The sequence below is a fragment of the Ricinus communis genome, chromosome 8 (genome assembly GCF_019578655.1).
Source record: "Ricinus communis isolate WT05 ecotype wild-type chromosome 8, ASM1957865v1, whole genome shotgun sequence".
Taxonomy (NCBI): Eukaryota; Viridiplantae; Streptophyta; class Magnoliopsida; order Malpighiales; family Euphorbiaceae; genus Ricinus; species Ricinus communis.
The window spans coordinates 10,599,092-10,618,206 of record NC_063263.1 but is presented as its reverse complement, the minus strand read 5'-3'; the positions used below and the strand labels follow the sequence as shown (position 1 = coordinate 10,618,206).

General features: G+C 34.1%; 4 protein-coding genes across 10 annotated transcripts; 3 read left to right on the top strand and 1 right to left on the bottom strand.

Annotated features, from left to right (window-relative positions):
* The first annotated feature begins 375 nt into the window (after nt 1–375).
* LOC107261140 (protein FAR1-RELATED SEQUENCE 8-like) lies at nt 376–4,100 on the top strand. Of its 6 annotated transcripts, none has more exons than XM_048378448.1 (3): nt 376–890; nt 1,421–1,455; nt 1,669–4,100. In XM_048378448.1, exon 3 carries the CDS (start codon nt 1,669–1,671, stop codon nt 3,862–3,864), a length of 2,196 nt encoding a protein of 731 aa, XP_048234405.1. In that variant the 5' UTR covers nt 376–890; nt 1,421–1,455; the 3' UTR covers nt 3,865–4,100. The 6 variants fall into 6 exon arrangements, with proteins under 6 accessions (XP_048234405.1, XP_015573762.2, XP_048234404.1 ...); XM_015718276.3 differs by having other exon boundaries at nt 1,421–1,559; XM_048378447.1 differs by having other exon boundaries at nt 376–906.
* Nucleotides 4,101–6,239: 2,139 nt separating this feature from the next.
* Nucleotides 6,240–13,092, top strand: LOC107261142. The gene is given in 4 exon segments (XM_048378684.1): nt 6,240–6,406; nt 6,834–6,968; nt 7,406–9,408; nt 10,788–13,092. Coding segments are annotated over 2 exon segments (4,056 nt in total). The 5' UTR covers nt 6,240–6,406; nt 6,834–6,968; the 3' UTR covers nt 12,841–13,092.
* A 620-nt stretch (nt 13,093–13,712) lies between these two features.
* Nucleotides 13,713–16,066, top strand: LOC8282689. Of its 2 annotated transcripts, none has more exons than XM_015718287.3 (2): nt 13,713–13,933; nt 14,756–16,066. In XM_015718287.3, the coding sequence occupies exon 2, from the start codon at nt 14,842–14,844 to the stop codon at nt 15,802–15,804; it is 963 nt and encodes a 320-aa protein (XP_015573773.1). In that variant the 5' UTR covers nt 13,713–13,933; nt 14,756–14,841; the 3' UTR covers nt 15,805–16,066. The 2 variants fall into 2 exon arrangements, with proteins under 2 accessions (XP_015573773.1, XP_002517669.1); XM_002517623.4 differs by having other exon boundaries at nt 13,718–14,039.
* A 499-nt stretch (nt 16,067–16,565) lies between these two features.
* On the bottom strand, nt 16,566–18,993 carry LOC8282688 (putative pentatricopeptide repeat-containing protein At3g15930). Its single transcript, XM_015718280.3, has one exon. The coding sequence runs from the start codon at nt 18,991–18,993 to the stop codon at nt 16,741–16,743; it is 2,253 nt and encodes a 750-aa protein (XP_015573766.2). The 3' UTR covers nt 16,566–16,740.
* Nucleotides 18,994–19,115: the final 122 nt, after the last annotated feature.

Below are 19,115 nucleotides of genomic sequence, written 5' to 3'. Positions count from 1 at the left end.
GGATGACTCGCGAGCTACTATTGTTGAACCAGGCCTTTTCCATCATCCTCATTGGGAATGAGCTCATCTGTCACCTGAAACCTCTGGTGCAAGAAGTTTCACCTCCATTAATAATTTGTTTATCCATTGCTACTGTTGTTTTATTGGAAATGCTACTGTTGAGAAATAATTGATTTTCTATTAATTTTGGTTTAGGAATTTGAGATTTTTGTTTTGATTTGTAATTTAGGGATTATTAATTTAATTTTAGACATAGGTTCTTGAATTTTTACACATCATCGCTTAATCTTAAGGGTAAATTTAGCATTATGCTATTTATTAAATTACTGGTGTATATATATATATATATATATATATATATTTGAGAAGAACTGTTACATTTTATTAAAGTTATAAATATTTTGTAATAAAAGACATAATCTTAATTTTTAAATTAAAAAATAATTATAATAAAAATAACAGCAATACTGTCGGATGAAAATCTAACCTCTTGGATGTCATATAATATACTTCCTCCTTTTGAAAAGAATTAAAACAGAATAGCACATTTCAAAAAAGAAAAAAAAGAAAAACAGAATAGCAAACAGCGCTGGACGACGGCGTTTTACAACACACACCAACCGTCCTGAAAATTTATCTTGGACGTGGAGTAATTTTACGACATAGCACTCCTAACAAACTCACCGTGGACACAGTCACTGTATCACAGCTTAGGGAAGTCTAACCTCACCCGTCGAGTTCGCTTGATTTCAACGAAGCAAGAGCGAAAAAGAAAAATAATAATTACGCGCACATAAATATCAAGGTCGCCACCGCCGGTTTCCCGGGTCGACGGATCCTCTCCGTCAGAACCCAAATTACCCAGCGACAAGTGAGGTTCATAAACTCAAGTACGTACCTTTACGTGTAAGTTTATTATTTCAGTTTTTTTTTTTGAACATATTTCCAGCAATTCTGTTTGACTTTCTGAGTTTTGAGCTTTGGTTTGTTTCTATTTTTCTATTAGGGAAGTTGTTAACCTTTTAATTGTAGTTGTAATGATTGGTTAGGGCATTGGGATTTTAGGCTGAAAATAATTTCAGTATTGCGGTTTAGGAAATTTGGCAGCCATATTGAGTAAATTTGAGCCGTGTATGTTTTGCTTGAGATATAATCAGCGTATAAGGTGAGAGGTTTTTGGTTGTTTATATTTGAATTTGAAATGATAAATAACAAGTGACAATGTTAATGTGGAAGGAGTCATCAATTATGATTATTTTCTTAAAAATTTGCACATCTTTTTAGAAGAGTGGGATCATGAATCGAAAATATTGGGTGAGGATTTGAACTTGCAAGTAATTGTTTAGTTATCTAGAAACAAACACACTAGAGATAGAGGTGATGGGATTTGCTGCAATCTAATGTTTTATTATGCTTCCAGGAAATATAGTCTTGATTTTGAAGAAGCAGCTTTAGGTATGATATCCTATAGATGAGTCGATGAATGTGCTCTTTAAAAGAGATCATCAGCAGAGCGTTTTTCTTTTTTGAAAGTGAAGAAAAACCGAATGGATATGATGGTGACTTCAGACTTGCACTAATTATGGCATGATGAAAGATTGCAAAGAAATTTTGCGAGTCATTGCTTGCCAACTTCATTTATGTTATATTTTTTGTTTTGCAATTCAGATGGAAGAAGGTTCTCAGAACAGTGAGCAACTGCTGGAGGATGAAGGCGGTGATCTTGAATTTGATAGCAACAGTCTAGAGATTGAGGGAAATGACCTTGAAATTGAGGGGAATGGTCTTGAGATTGAGGGAAATGGACTTGAGATTGAAGATAACAACCTTGATATTGACAGCCATGACCTTGAAACTGAAGGTAACGACGTTGAGAGTAATTGTGATCAAATTCTTGATATTGAAGACCATGTTCATGATAATGATGGAGACAATACAATTTTGGTAGATGTTCAAAATGGTGAGTCTCAGAGGCATGATTATCCTCCACCTATAGTGGGAATGGAGTTTGAGTCATATGATGATGCCTATAATTATTATAACTGTTACGCCAAGGAGTTGGGATTTGCCATCAGGGTGAAATCTTCATGGACAAAACGTAACAGCAAGGAGAAACGGGGTGCAGTGCTTTGTTGCAACTGCGAGGGTTTTAAGACAATGAAAGAAGCAAATAGTCGTAGAAAGGAAACAAGAACTGGCTGTCTAGCAATGATAAGGTTGAGGTTAGTGGAATCTAATAGGTGGAGGGTAGATGAAGTCAAGCTTGAGCACAACCACTCTTTTGATCCTGAAAGAGCACAAAATTCTAAGTCACACAAGAAGATGGATGCTGGGTCTAAAAGAAAAATAGAACCAACTGTTGATGTCGAGGTACGAACAATCAAATTATACCGAACAGCTACTGCAGATCCACTTGGTTATGGAAGCTCAAATTCTTATGAAGGAGAGAGTAGCCACCGTGTTGATAGGTCCAAGCGCTTGAAGCTAAAGAAAGGAGATGCGCAGATCATTTATAATTACTTTTCTCGGGTTCAGCTGACAGATCCAAATTTTTTCTATTTGATGGATCTCACCGATGAGGGGTTTCTGAAAAATGTTTTCTGGATAGATTCAAGGTCAAGGGCCGCATATGCCTACTTTGCAGATGTGATAATATTTGACACAACATGTTTGTCAAAAAAATATGAAGTACCACTATTTGCATTTGTTGGAGCAAATCACCATGGGCAATCTGTTCTGCTCGGTTGTGGTTTGCTTGCAGATGAGACATTTGAAACATATATCTGGTTATTCAGGGCATGGCTTACATGCATGTTAGGTCGTCCTCCACAAACTATCATTACTGACCAATGCAAGGCCATGCAAAGTGCAATTGCGGAGGTGTTTCCCAGATCTAATCATCGTCTTTCTTTGGCACATGTTGTGCAAAGAATTATTGAGAACTTGGGAGCATTGCAGGACTATGATGCATTTCAGATTATGCTGAATACCACTGTCTATGACTCTTTAAAGGTGGATGAATTTGAACTGGCATGGGAAGGCCTGACCCAGCGTTTTGGAATTGCAGATCATGAGTTGCTTCGAACTTTCTATGAAGATCGAGAATGGTGGGCTCCAGTTTTCTCCAAAGACACTTTTTTTGCTGGAATGTCCACTTTCCAAAGAGGTGAGTTTATGATCCCATTTTTTGATGGTTATGTGCATCATCAGACTTCCTTGAGAGAGTTTTTTGACATGTACGAATTAATATTAAGAAAGAAACATCAGAAGGAAGCTCTTGATGATGTTGAGTCTCGAGACTCGACCCTCAAGTTGCGAACAAGTGGCTATTATGAATTACAGCTTTCCCAAGTGTACACAAATGAAATATTTAGGAAATGCCAAGATGAGGTGGTGATGATGTCTTCTTGTTTTAGCATCACGCAAGTTCATGTCAACGGGTCAGTAGTTACATATTTGATCAAAGAGCGAGAGGGTGAGGAAAATGTGAGTGATATTAGGAATTTTGAGGTACTGTATGATAAATCAGGAGCAGAAGTGCGGTGCATTTGTGGGTGTTTCAACTTTAAAGGTTATCTATGTCGCCACGCATTATGCATTCTGCACTACAATGGGGTGGAGGAAATCCCTTACCAATATATTTTAGCACGGTGGAGGAAGGATTTTAAGCGCTTGTACATACCTGATCTTGGAGTCAACAATATTGATATTGGTAACCCGGTTCAGTGGTTTGATCACTTGTTCAAACGAGCAATGCAAGTTGTTGAGGAAGGCATGATATCTCAAGATCATTACATGGTTGCTTGGCAAGCATTTAAAGAATCTTTAAATAAGGTCCGTCTTGTAGCAGACAAGCATGTATAGATCTCTCTGAAATGAACTATCATTCTTTTAAGACTGAATGCTCTTTTGCTCTTATGTCTCATCACTGAAAACTGTTCAAGCAGGAATCCATCGTTCCTACTGCTATGTAGTTTTCAGGAACCTCTTGATATATGGGAGATATAGGCATTGTTACGGATAAATCATGTATCACATTTCAATTGAATTCAACTTTTGTAAAATCATGTATATTTCAAAATGTTTTGTTTTGTTTCTAACGTCGAAAGATTTAAATTCTAGTAATTGTAAATTCTTCAGCAGAAGATAAGTTTCCATCGAATCAAATTTTTCAATATTTCTATTTAAGGGATTAATGATTAATTTCTTTTGAAAAAATTAAGGAATAATAATATCACACTTACAGTATGGGGGTGAGATTTGAGATTTGAAATTTAAATCAAATATTTAATAATAAAAAAGGATATAAATTTAAAAATAATCATAACCATAAGATGAAGGTGGTTTGTTCGGAGCTTGCTGATATTATCCTTGGTGATGCTATTGGTCATGCTTGGCCTAGAGTTATTAGTGTTTGATTTTTGTTTTTTCTTGTTTTGTTGCTGGGGTATTCCCCCTCCCTTGTATCCAAAAATTATACATAATTTCTATTTCTGAAATACATACTTATTTCTGATATATATATATATATATATATATATATATATATATATATATATATATATATATATATATATATATATATATATGTATGTGTGTGTGTGTGTAATTTTATATTTATTGTATGTTTATAGAAAATAATTATGACATATTTTTTATTAATTAGTAAGTTATTTTGTTAATTAAATATTGATTATAATACTAAAAATAGTATTTTAATATTATATTAATTAATAAATTAATTTTTAATATATATATATATATATATAAACTTTTGAGATCTAAAATTCTTTGATATAATATTAATTTATATAATATTAAAATTAATAAATAAATATTTTAAAAATAATTTTTATATTGTTAAACTAATAAAATCTTAAAAAATTTAAAATATTTAAAAATAGTTAGTTTACTATTATTTCTTAAAGTATTATAAATTAATATTAAATATTAAAAAATTTATTAAATTGTATCTATAATCTTAATTTTATAATCGAAATAATAATAATAACAACTATGCAACACACGAATAAAAGACTAGTTAATAATAATTTTTAATTCTAAAATACCGTATTGATTTTATTTTTAAGATTAATTGTATATATAGCTAATATATCAATTAATAAATTTTGTTGGATTTGTGTATTTAGTTTGATATATTAAAAAATATTAATATTTATATATTTTGATATATAAATAATATATAAATATACAATCTTTATCTATTATATGACTAATATATTTTTTATTAAGTAATAATAATTTAATTTATAAAATAATACTTTAAATACACTTTAATATTATATAACTAATAAATTAGTTTATTAAAATAATTTTTATAATTTATTAAAATTAATTAATGATATTTTAGAATATTTAAAAATTTATTAAAAAAACACTTAAAAATATTTTAAATTAATGTTAGTTTGACAAATATATATATATATATAAATTTTTGATTCTAAAAACATCTATATTTAATTTTTGACACATAAATTTATTTTGATATGAGTACTTATTTTTGACACATAAGATTTAAAATAACGTGTAATGTTATAATTTTTTCTATTAATTTATTGATTCATAAATTATATTTATAATTAAATATTAATTCTAATCTTAAGAAATAATATATTTATTACATTATAATATTATATTAACTAATAAATAATTTTTTAATTAGATAATGATATTAATTCTATTATAAAAATAGCATATCGATTATATTTTAATATTATATTAACTAATTTTGTAATTAAATAATAATTCTAATTTTAAAAAGTAACATCTTAAATTATATTTTTGATATTAAATTTAATAAAAATTATATTTTAAGTATATAATAAATTTTTAATTCTGAAAAATTAGTAATATCAATTATATTTATATATTAATTTATATGATATTAAAATTAATAAATAAATAACTTTTATAATATTTTAGAAAATTTAAAAATTTAAAAATAATTAATTTGTTATTATCTTTTTAAATTTTATGAATTAATATTAAATATTAAAATTTTATTAAATTATATTCATCAATTAAATTTCATAATCAAAATAATAATAACGATCTTAACACACACGTAAATAATTAGTATTAGTAAATAAATTTATTTTATTATTATTACATAATTAACAGTGTTGACGTCGTTTAATAACCCACATCGATATTCTGATAATTTTACTTTGACGTGGCGCAATAACAACCGTTAACGCATAGGACTCTTAACAAACTAACCGGACAGAATCACAGCTGAGGAAAGTCTAATCTCACCCGTCGAGTTCTCTTGATTTCAAGAAAGCAAAGGCCAAGAAAACACACGCACACAGATATCACAGTCGCCACTGCGGGTTTACCGGGTTGCCGGATCCTCGCCGTCGGATCCAGAATTACCCAGAAACAAGTGAGTTTCATCATCGCAAGTCCCTATCTTTACGTGTTAATTTATATGTTTCTTTCATTGAGTTATTTTTTCTCCTTCTTTTACCTATTTCTAAGAATTATGATATTAGTGAATTTTATGTAAATATATGTGTAATGATGCAATATTGACGCGCAATAGCTGTTGTTAACTTTTTCTATTATAGTATAAACACAGTTATGGTTAATAATGGTTTTTGCATTGTTATAGTTTGCTAGTTTGTTAATGAATGTTGTTATTGAAATTTGATTAGAAAGAAAGAAAATTTGCATTTACAATTTGTAAAAATATTGCTGATGACTTTGTAGTGGTGTGGTGTTGTTTATTTATTGTTCAACTTTTTCAAGGTTTGATCATAAATATGTTATTAAGTTCACTTATTTCTTGTGCTTTCCCCCCCTCTTTTCAGGTTAACTGTTTCCGGGTTTACAAAAAGGTAGTTACTTTGATATATACCAAATTTAGACGAATTGAGAGTCTTCAAGATTCAGCTTAGACCTTCAGGATCCTTTCACGATTGGGTGCTTGGGAGTTTCAGAGACAGGTAATGATTGTATTTTCTTCACAGATAATGCATCAATTATCAGGCTTTCATACTAGTACTTTGAGCTGGTTTGGATAATTTTTTAAACTTTTTCATTGCTGTCCTTCATTTAAATACAAATTAGTAGTTCAGAACTTTCAAATGAGAAAGCTGATGGGGATAATGATGATTGTAAGAGATTCATCGAGATGAAGTAAAGGTTTCAAATATAGTTTTTGTTTTAGACCTCAAAATTAAACTTATTATTTATCTTTTTTTTCCTTTTAAATTTTTGTATGCAAGCATTTGTTTGGTGCTAGTAAGTATATTGATGATAGACCTTGATAACTTATATAGTTTGTTTTGATATATTTAAGTGTTTCTGTCTCTTTATTGCTTTGATATTATGCTGTTGTATAGTATGCATGTGGTATGAGGGGTTTGATTTTATTTGACAGATGGCAGAGGCTCTCTGCAGCAATGAGCAAGTTCCTGAGGGTGAACCGCATGAGAGTAGGGAAGAAAAAGATGGTGAGAAAAAAGAGTTGCATGGTGAAAATGGTTTGCCTGAGGAAAGGAAAGAATTTGTTCCTCCTGCTGTTGGAATGGAGTTTGAATCTTATGATGATGCTTACAATTATTACAATTGCTATGCTAAGGAAGTTGGTTTTCGTGTTCGAGTTAAAAATTCGTGGTTCAAGCGAAACAGTAGAGAGAAGTATGGTGCAGTGCTTTGTTGTAGTAGTCAGGGTTTCAAAAGAGTTAAAGATGTAAATCGTTTAAGAAAGGAAACAAGAACTGGTTGTCCTGCAATGTTAAGGATGAGATTGGTGGATTCTAAGAGGTGGAGGGTGCTAGAGGTCACACTTGAACACAACCACCTCTTAGGTGCTAAGATATATAAATCCATTAAGAAGATGGGTACAGGAACAAAAAAGAAGTTACAGTCAAGTTCGGATGCAGAAGTACGAACTGTTAAACTGTACCGAGCCCTTGTAATAGATGCAGGGGGTAATGGGCATGCAAGTTCAAATGCTAGAGAACTAAGAAGTTATGCTGAAGCTCCCAATCAACTGAACCTTAAGAAGGGTGATGCACAAGCTATCTATAACTACCTTTGTCGTATGCAGTTGACTAATCCAAACTTTTTTTATTTGATGGATCTCAATGATGAAGGGCATTTGAGAAATGTGTTCTGGATCGATGCTAGGTCTCGGGCTGCATGCGGTTACTTTGTTGATGTCATCTATATCGACAACACATATTTGTCAGGAAAATATGAGATACCACTTGTGGCATTTGTTGGGATTAATCACCATGGCCAGTATGTTTTGTTAGGTTGTGGCCTGCTTGCAGGTGAGACAATAGAGTCCTATGTTTGGTTGTTTAAAACGTGGCTTACATGTTTATCAGGGAGCATGCCACAAACTATTATTACAGACAGGTGTAAGGCTTTGCAGAGTGCAGTTGCAGAGACATTTCCAAGATCTCTTCATCGTTTTGGTTTGTCACACATCATGAGAAGAGTTCCAGAAAAATTGGGAGGATTGCGCAACTATGATGCAATAAGAAAGGCTTTTAATAAAGCAGTTTATGAAACTCTGAAAGTGATTGAATTTGAATCTGCATGGGGATTTATGGTCCAACGATTTGGAGTTGCTGATCATGAGTGGCTTCGATTACTATATGAAGATCGGGTTCGGTGGGCTCCGGTTTATTTAAAAGACACATATTTTGCTGGAATGTCTACTGCTCAACCAGGTGAGGCATTAAATCCATTTTTTGATAGATACATCCACAAGCAAACTCCTTTAAAAGAATTTCTAGATAAGTATGAATTAGCCCTACAAAAGAAGCACAAGGAAGAAACTCTTGCAGATATTGAGTCTAGAAGTTCTGGCCTCATGTTAAAAACCAGATGTTCTTTCGAGTTGCAGCTATCAAAAGTGTACACTAGGGAAATATTTAGGAAGTTCCAATTCGAGGTGGAAGAAATGTATTCTTGCTTTAGCACAACTCAGATCCATGTTGATGGACCGATCATAATCTTTTTGGTCAAGGAGCGTGTCATGAGCGAAGGAAATAGGAGGGAGATTAGAGATTATGAAGTCTTGTATAATAGAAGTGCCGGAGACGTGAGATGCATTTGCAGCTGCTTCAATTTTTACGGTTATTTATGCCGCCATGCATTGTGTGTGCTTAACTTTAATGGAGTGGAAGAAGTTCCTTCTAAGTATATTCTTTCAAGGTGGAAAAAGGATTACAAGCGCTTGTGTATTCCAGATCATGGCTCGAACAGAGCTGATGCTACTGAACGTGTTCAATGGTTCAGTCAGTTATATAGAAGTGCCTTACAAGTTGTGGAAGAGGGGGTGATATCACTAGACCATTACAGTGTTGCACTGCAAGCATTTGAGGAGTCACTGAATAGGGTTCATGAGGTAGAAGAAAAGCAAGCATAGTTTCAATGTAAAGATGCAAGATTTATTGTAAATAGAATTGCAGTCTAGTCCATTTTAAAAGCCACAGAAAAAAAAAAAAAAAAAAACAGAATTTACTGTGTCAACAAAGAAAAATTGCTAGAATTACCATGTGTGAGGTATTTGGGAAATGTGTATTAGATATAATTTTTCAGGGGCTACGCCTGATAATTTTCCCAAAAATCCTCCTCTTGTTTTCTTTCTTCCTGGTTATCCATTTATGATTTGAAAATTTTAGTTTTTGCTTTTAAGTGTGTACATAAAAACTTTAAAGGTACCCAAAATAAATGTAAAATGACTAAACGAGTATTTAATATTTTCCTTTGAGAAATTCTATACATGAAATGTAGCAATTGATTAACATTGTTAATTGTTAATTGTCAATTGTTATTTATTAAAATTGATTAAAGCTTTTTTTTTAAAAAAAAAATTATTTTCCAAGCTTTTACTTTACAAGAACTCATAGAGAAAAATAATAGTAATTACTTCCAAGAACAATTGGGTGCCAAAATTTAACTGACAGCCTTTTCTTTAAAAAGAATACTTAAAAAAGAGTTTCTTAAAAAATGTATATTTTTAATTGTAATAGTCTATGAAACGAAAACATATATAGCATCTCACTGTTGAGAAACATGATCAAATTAAAAATGAGCTTCAATAATATGATGGAAAAAACAGAGGGTAAATGTAAAATCATTTAAAACAAGCGGGGCTAATATCAAAATAAAGGAAAATATTCATCCAAATTAAACACGCTTGAGAAAGCCCCGATTCACTGTCTCTTTTTTGCTAAGAACACTAATTTTGGCGTCCTATTGATTCAAACTGTCTCAACACTCTTGACTCTTTAATTCAATTACTAGTTCAAGGGCAGTTGGTCTTTTTGCTAGAAAACCCAATAAATTTTTCACGTTACTATTACTCTTATTGCATCGCGGTGATTTCTTTCTTCCTTTCTTTCTTTCTTTCTTCTTCTTTTAAATTATGTATCATGCTTAATTTTTATGCTATGGATCTTAATTATTCGTTTTGGAGTTATGGGTAATGCTTTAATTTGGAAAGGGTCTATATGCCAAACTTTCATTTCCATTTGGCATAGCCAAAAATTGTACCTTTTTTAAGTTGTGCTGAATTGATGTCTGTGTGTCGTGGAAAAAAATTGATGTCTCTGTTGATTTGGTTTAAGAATTGTGCTCTGTTGATTCGATCTTGAAACTTGAGCACTGATACAAACTTCTCCATCGTTACTTTGATGTTTTGTGGTATCTACTCTTTTTAGCAATCTTTGTGTGTGTGTGTGTGTGTGTGTAATGCAGTACGGATGTGCCTTTTTTGATATTTTGCTTTATCATTTTCTTAGCGGCAGTACCAGTGTCATCAATCTTATATATGTTTGTTGTGTTATGTGCATATTGTAGATGGATGAAGTGTCTCTCAACACAGAGCCAGTAGGAGACAATGATACCGATGAATTTGAGATCGAAGGAGATTGTGCCATGACAGAGTGTGTTGGTCAGACTGGTGTAATCCAGGGAGAAAATCCTCTACCTCCTGCTGTTGGAATGGAGTTTGATTCCTACGAGGATGTGTATTACTTCTATAATTGCTACGCCAAGGATCAGGGATTTGGGGTCAGAGTAAGTAATACATGGTATAGAAAGAGTAAAGAAAGATACAGAGGAAAGTTTAGCTGCAGTAGTGCCGGTTTCAAAAAAAAAAGTGAAGCAAACAAACCTAGACCTGAAACTAGAACTGGTTGCCCCGCAATGATAAAATTTAGGTTGATGGAAAATAAAAGGTGGAGAATTATTGAAGTCGAGATTGAGCACAATCACTTAATTAGCCCAGCAAGTGGAAAATTCTATAAATCACATAAGCTCATAGGTGCTGGAACCAAAAGGACATTGCAGCTGGATAGTCCTGATGAAGTGCAGAAAATTAGGCTGTATCGAACTGTGATTGTAGATGCTGAGGGAAATGGAGATGTAGATGATGATGAAGGAAAATATGCAGATCTTCTTCACTCCCATCAATTGCAGCTTAAAGAAGGGGATGCCCAAGCAGTTCAAGATTTCTTTTGCCGCGTGCAGTTGATGGATCCTGATTTCTTTTATGTGGTTGATCGAAATGAGCAAGGATATATGAGGAATTTGTTCTGGGCTGACTCAAGGTCTAGAGTTGCATATGGTTATTTTGGTGATGTCATTGTGATTGACACTACATGTTTGAAAGACAAATTTGAAGTACCACTGGTTTCATTTATTGGTGTAAATCACCATGGACAATCCATGTTATTGGGCTGTGGTTTACTTGCAGGCGAAACTACTGAGTCATATATATGGTTATTGAGAGCATGGCTTACATGCATGTTAGGACGTCCTCCCCAAGCTGTCATTACTGATCCGTGCACATATTTGCAAACTGCTCTTGCTGATGTTTTTCCGAGAGCTTCACATTGCCTTTACTTGTCACATATCTTGCAAAGTGTTCCAGAGAATCTGGGAGGTTTATTTGAATTTGAAGCAATTAAAGTGGCTTTCAGTAGAATTGTTTACTACTTTCTACAGCCAGAGGAATTTGAAGCAGCCTGGGAGGAGATGATCCATCAGCATGGAATCAGGGATAATAAATGGATCCAAAATTTATATGAAGACAGAAAAAAGTGGGTTCCAGCTTATGTGAAAGAGACATTTTTGGCAGGCTTGTTTCCATTTCAGCAAAATGAGATTGTACCTTCAGTTTTTGAAGGATATCTGGATAAAGATACTCCTTTGAAAGAATTTTTGAACAAGTATGATCAAGCTCTACAGACGAATCATCAGCTTGAAGCATTGGCAGATAAAGATTCAAGAAATTCAAGTTCCGGGCTAAAATCTAGATGTTATTTTGAGCTGCAACTCTCAAAATTATACACTAATGAAATATTAAGGAGGTTTGAAAAGGAGGTGGAGGGCATGTATGCTTGTTTTAGCACGAGACAGGCCAATCTTGATGGGCCATTAATAACATACATAGTCAAAGAACAAGTTGAAGTTGAGGGCAACAGGCAAGAAATGAGAGACTTTGAGGTCATGTACAACACATCCGAAATGGATATTCTTTGTGTTTGTGGTTTATTCAACTTTAGAGGATATTTATGCAGGCATGCACTGAGTGTCCTGAATCAAAATGGCTTGGAGGAGATCCCACCTCAGTACATCCTTACACGATGGAGGAAAGACGTAAAGCGATCATATGTTCTTGATCACAGTACTGGTGGCATTGATATTAATAACGCAGTTCACAGGTATGATCAGTTATACAAAAGCATCGTGCGGGTTGTAGAGGAAGGTCGGAAATCCGAAGATCACTACAAGATCACTCTGAAAGGTTTGGAAGAGATATTAAATAAGCTCCGATTTTTAGAAGATTAACCATGTAACTTATTAGCACCAACATGTTAAGTTGTATAGAGCTAGAAGTTTGTAATTGCGATGTTGTCTCTACATATGCATGTGCATCTTCGTGCCTAAAACCTTGTAATACTACTAATTTTAATGCCTCATTAGAAAATATGTATAGAGAAATCTGAAACTGTGAAATCTTTGCCCAAGTGGTGACTGACTTTTCCACTTGTCCTTCTGTAGTAAATAAAATACAATGTTAACCTCTGTGGAATTTGATAACTTGGAGCATTTCAAATAGATTCCCATTAAATAAATCTTTTCAGTGGCAGGCAACTTGCTTTAACTCATTATGCTGACGAGAAGATTTCCTGATATATCATTTGCAAGCAGATATTTAAAAATGTAATACCAATCATATCTTATTATGACTTTAAGCAGATCTTTATCTAATGATTTGGAGAATAAAATTCATTTGGTTTTATATCATCTGTTATAGAAAAGTTGTAAACTCACTGTTGGCTGATTTGGCTAGTTAGCTAGACTTGTATGAAAAAAAAGAAAAAGAATGAAATAAGAAAATACAATATTATTTTATAATTTGTAATATTAAAAGGGACAAAAGAATTAAAACTTGTTTTATAGGAAAGTAAAATCTGAATTGGTCATCAGGTTTTGTTTGTTTTGAGAGAAGCGGGGAGAAAGAAAAGAGAGGAAAGTTGATTGTGATTATTTTCTTTGTTTGGGTGGCACAAAAAGGGGAAGAAAATGAATAGAGACGGTGGAAATGGACCTTCCCAATAAGCTTTTAAGAACCAAAAATATAAATGAAGTTTAATTTCTTTATTTGTTTAATTAGCTCACTAATTTTTGAAAAAATATTATCAGAAGGAAAAAGAAAAGCAAAATAAAGGTTGGCTAAAATTAAAAATAAAAATTTAGCTAAAGATGATTATGTTATTACAAATATACCCCTAGTAAACTGTTTTATTTCCAAAAAGAGATGTCTTTATTTCTTAATAAATAACATAATCTAAATTTCCTCCTTGTATTTGGAGCAACTCTAACAGTTCTCTCTCTGTGGCGCCATCTTCAGAAAAAAAAAAACAAAACTTTAAATCAGGTAAGCTTCAAATATCCCTAATCATCCAACATCTACTCTTCCGTTTGGTTCTCGAGAAAATAGAGAGAACAAGAAATTTTATAGGATGGAATCTAACAAGTATGAGGTTAGTGATTTCATATTTATAATTTCTATTTCACTTCAATTTAGTAGTTAAAATTTGTTTACTTAACTGCCGGGAATGGTAATTACTTTTTCTTAAAATTGCGTTGGCTTGTGATAGACAAATCGGGATTTTGTGTAACAAGAACATAATTATAAATGGTTTTATCTCTGTAAATCTGCAAAAGAATTGGTGTGTAAATATAGTTCTTGACCAATTCTTAGCATTAGATTACTTAACTTTTTTAGATATTGAGTTTGACTGAATAGCAGTTCGATTGAATTGTTGCATCTTTTACACTTCGCAAACACCATGCATATGGCTAGTGAATAAGATTAGTGTAGATTGTTAACAAGAATCTTTTGGCCAATGTCTCTATTGCTTCTGGATTATTAAATATTCAGCACTGGATACTGAAGATTAAACATTGTGATGGCAGTGGTGGTATTATGTTTATATGAAGAACATGCTCTCATACTGGTTGTGAGGGGATGACAGCATAACGTTTATGTTAACTAGTGAAACTTATTTGTTTAACAATCAAAACTCAAAGGTTGTAGAACTAGGGAGGAAAGGCTCACAATAGTTTAATTGAATTGAATACAGTCAAGAATGATTAAAGTATGGCTGCTATCTTTGAAATGTGTTCTCTTTCCTGCTACTTTCTTCATTTTATAATTGTGGCTTTGCCAGTTATCTGCTTTCTCTTCATTCTGCAGCTCTTTCTCTATCTTGCTGAGTGTGCCTAGCGAAAATATCTTAAATTGTTTCGAAATAGTGATAACAAAGAAAGAGAAGGAGAGGGATGAAGTTCAAGGCATTTCTCACAGAGAATGGGGTAAGTTTGTTAGAAAGGAGGTTCCTACCTGCCTTGGATAAAATGGGGAAGGTATGCCACCTTCTCTTAACCAGAGACCACGCAATCTTCCTTCACAACCTTCTCAGTGGAGATGGAGTTCAATCCATTGCTCAATTTTGCAAAGAGGCTCTCTTTGATGATTATCGCATTTCCAGCCAGAATGAGGACCGTATTGCTTTTTCCATTGACATTTCTCTTCTCCAACGTGCTGTCCGAAGCAGTGTAAGTATTTGCAATGAGTTTGGTGCCGGTGGACTTGCTGCAAACCGTCTGCAGATCAAATTAGTGAAGAAGCTGCCACCAAATTGTACTCAGCCAATGCCTTTTCTTACTTTTGAAACTAAGGGATATAAATCAGCAGTTATTCAGGATGTACCAATATCAAAACCATTATCTAGAGCTCAGGTTTTGGAACTTCAAATGGCTCTTGATAATGCCCAGGATCTGCCTCAGACTCTGGTTCAAGTTCCAGATTTCAATCAGTTGCAGAATTATGTGGACAGGATGAAGCACATTGGTGATTTGCTAAATGTCTCTATAAGCAAGTACGGTGATCTTCATATGCAAATTTCTACAACTTTAATTACACTTGGGGCTGAATTTCGTAAACTGTTGGTGATAGGAGACAAAGCCCAAGCTCCAGCTGAGGATCAGAATGTAAGTGCTCAGACAAGGTCAGAGAGGGCAGTTTCAAGGGGAGATGCTCAGTCTGTGCAAGTGAGTGTTAGGCACTTCTCCAAGAGTCTTCAATGTCACCTGGCCAAGCCAGATTGTGCTTTCTATGGGATTGTTGCCCAGGGTGCTTGCTTGACAGTGATATTCCAATTCTTCATTCCTGGAACACGCCAAATGGATAAGTCTATCAGTCTACATTGCAGGCTTCCTGTGCTTGACCCAGGATCGAACTGAAGGAAGGTTGATTAACCACCTGTGTCTAGCTTTGGAATATGATGGTCATTTATATAGACTCCGACTTGAGCAGTTAGAATTATTTCAAGATTGTGAAGGAACTTAAATGCAAATATTACATTCCAAAATGGGGTTTCTGGGACTAGCAGTAACTTTTTAGTATGAAATGTCCCTCCCTTATCATGTCCAGTATCCAAAGTGGTAAGTGATGTCAACTTAATTTGTATTAAGCAATTTTTAGTAAAATGATAGATTTCTTTTATCTTATTATTCCCCTTTACGTTCCATTGCATTATGGTGTTTAAAACTTCCATCTATTAATAGACTAATGGAAGGACACATTCTTGCTGCAAATTAATGGTATTGCATCAGGAGGAAAATTCACGAGTTAGGGGAAGTTTATTTGCTTTATGATACAATTTGCATAGGATTCTTCATGTGTTCTCCATAAAGTGCCCTCAGTTGCCAAATTTCAACTGTAAATAATCCGTAACAGGGATGAAGTTGTGGGTCCAGGGTCGCATATCAGGTCTTTGCTCGATATTTCCTGTGCATTCTGCAGTTTCAATATTGTTCTCAGGGACGACATGACCATAAACATGTTTTTTTTTAAGTAGGTAACGACGGATTAATTGACATCCAGAATGACCTGGATCCTCATATAACAGGCTTTTATTAGCAAAAACAAGGGCATATACACCAAAACCTGGTCTACTGAATAGTTTTCCGATGTAGATAATTTCAGGCAACAGATAGGAGACTTGGCAAGGATCATTTCACTCTTACAAAACTTAAACTGAGATCGAGTAAAAACATTCCAGAATTCATCATCTATTTGTTGAAGGCTATGCAGCAGATTCATGAGACCTACTTTTCAACATCAGATACTCCAAAAATTATCAAATTAGTACATTTGCAGTCTGCAACTTATTCAACTCACCAATAGTCTTTACATGAGCACGAACCATTCCTGAAATGATGGAAACGAGTTCGATCCCTTACAACCATTTCTCTATCATAAACCTTCGACACCAACTTTGCCATACGGTGACAATCTACACACATTCTGAGATTCTTCACAATTCTAATGGTGGTCTGCGGTCCTGAATTAATGAGCCCAAATGTAATAGCCAACTTCTCACTATGCTGGAAAAGTGCACTCTCTTTATCTTCTTCCCCTATATCAAGAAACACCTCAGAAGTATCAGGGGAATATCCTGCAAATTTCAAATCATTTTTCATTTCATCCAACTTCAAGTATATTTCTTTAGTTTGAGGATGAGCTTGGTCCCCAGCAACAAATTCGTGGACAACGCCATTCATTTCTATCAAACTGCAGCCGGGGATTTTCTTAATTCCTCTATCCGTCATTTCGTTTCTTAATTCTCGCAACTTATCCCATTTATTGCAAGCTGCATATATATTACATAAAATAACATAAACTGCCCCATTATCTGGCTCTAGTTCAAGCAATTGTTTAACTGCAAATTCAGCCATCTCTGCATCTTTGTGAAGTCTACAAGCGCCAAGAAGAGCTCCCCAAACAATGGAATTTGGTTTTATGGGCATATTCTTTATAAATTCATGAGCTTCTTTTAGATGTCCAGCTCGGCCAAGTAGATCGACCATGCATCCATAATGAGCCACATTTGGCTCAATTCCGTGTTGGGTGGTCATGCTGGCAAAAAACTTTCTTCCTTCATCTACCATGCCAGTGTGGGTACAAGCACAAAGAACACCAACATAAGTTATTTCGTCAGGAGTTACTGAAGCTTTAAGCATTTGGACAAACATATCAAGAGCTTCTTCGCCATATCCATTAATGGCAAGGCCAACAATCATCGCAGTCCATGTAAATTTGTCCGGCCGAGGCATACTGTTAAATATGCTTCTTGCTTTTTCAACATTCCCACATTTGAAGTACATGTCTATCAGAGCATTCCCCACATAGGCATCATTTTTTACTTTGTTTTTGTCAATGTAAGTCCTTACCCATTCTCCTAGCTCTAGTGCCCCAAGTTGTGCACAAGCTGTAAGTATGCTAACCATGGTGAATTCATCTGGTTTAACATTTGAAGTTTGCATCTCATGAAAGAGAACCAAAGCCTCTTTGAAACAATTCACTTGGAGATATCCATCTATCATGGCAGTCCAGGAAACATAGTCTCTTTCAGGCATCTGGTCAAAGTATTTTCTTGCTATATCAAGTTGTCCTATATTTGCAAACCCGGTAACAATAGCAGTCCAAGAAATCACATCTCTGCTCTTCATACTCTCAAAAATCCCAAGTGCAACACTCATTTCACCACATGCAGCATACATGTCAATTAAAGCATTTTCCACTATCAAATTAGACTGAACAACGTGGTCAGAAATATACTTATGGACTTTCTGACCACATTCTAAATCTTTCAACTTAGAGCAAGCTGATAACACTGAAACAAGAGTAACTGAAGAAGGCAACACTCTTTTCTTTTCCATCTCATGAAAAAGCGTCTTAGTTTTATCATATTGCTTTATTCTATTGTAAGCAGAAATCATCGCATTCCAAGTGACAACATCAGTCTTGTAACTCATATCAAATATCCCACGAGCCATATCAGTTAAACCACACAAAGAATACATATTTATCAATGCATTTTGAACAAACACATTGGAACCTAGACCATATTTCACCACATGACAGTGCAGCTCCTTCCCATACTCGAACGCAATATCTTTCTTAAAACCCTTAATCAAGAACGGATAAGTGTAACAATCGGGTAAAACATCATTCTTTAACATGTCTAAGTACATAGAAACCCCAAGTTTAGGAGAATCAATCCTGGAATACCCTTTCAACATTGTATTCCAATGGAAGACTGTTGGTTCAGGAATTGTATCAAACAATTGTCGTGCATAATTCATGTCTCCAAACTCTTGTGTACAACAGAAGGAAAAGATCTTATTTTGAATAATGGGTTTGCATATGGTGCCAGTTTTGATTGTTTGAGAGTGAATTTGCTTGAGTTGGTCCATGGATTTACATTTTTGGAAGAGAGAAAAAAGTGGGTTCTCTGTGGAGGGCGCATGGATAGGTGTAGACAAGTGAGAAGCAGAGATGGAAGCCGAGGAGATCATTTTGTTGAAGATTAATGGTTGCAACTTTATGGAGAGAAAATGGGCTTTGTAAAGAAATGAAATTGGCATAAAACACACACAAGTAGCTCCGAGAGTTATTACTGAGCTAGCTAGAATTGCACATCAGACGAGCACTATCACTAAAAATTGCTGTCTGTTGCTGTAGCCAGTGCCCAGTGTTTTTCTCAGAG

Excerpts from the sequence above, each read along its gene's own strand:
- LOC8282688 (XM_015718280.3), bottom strand. The coding sequence starts at position 18,993 with ATGCCAATTTCATTTCTTTACAAAGCCCATTTTCTCTCCATAAAGTTG.
- LOC8282689 (XM_015718287.3), top strand. The coding sequence starts at position 14,842 with ATGAAGTTCAAGGCATTTCTCACAGAGAATGGGGTAAGTTTGTTAGAA.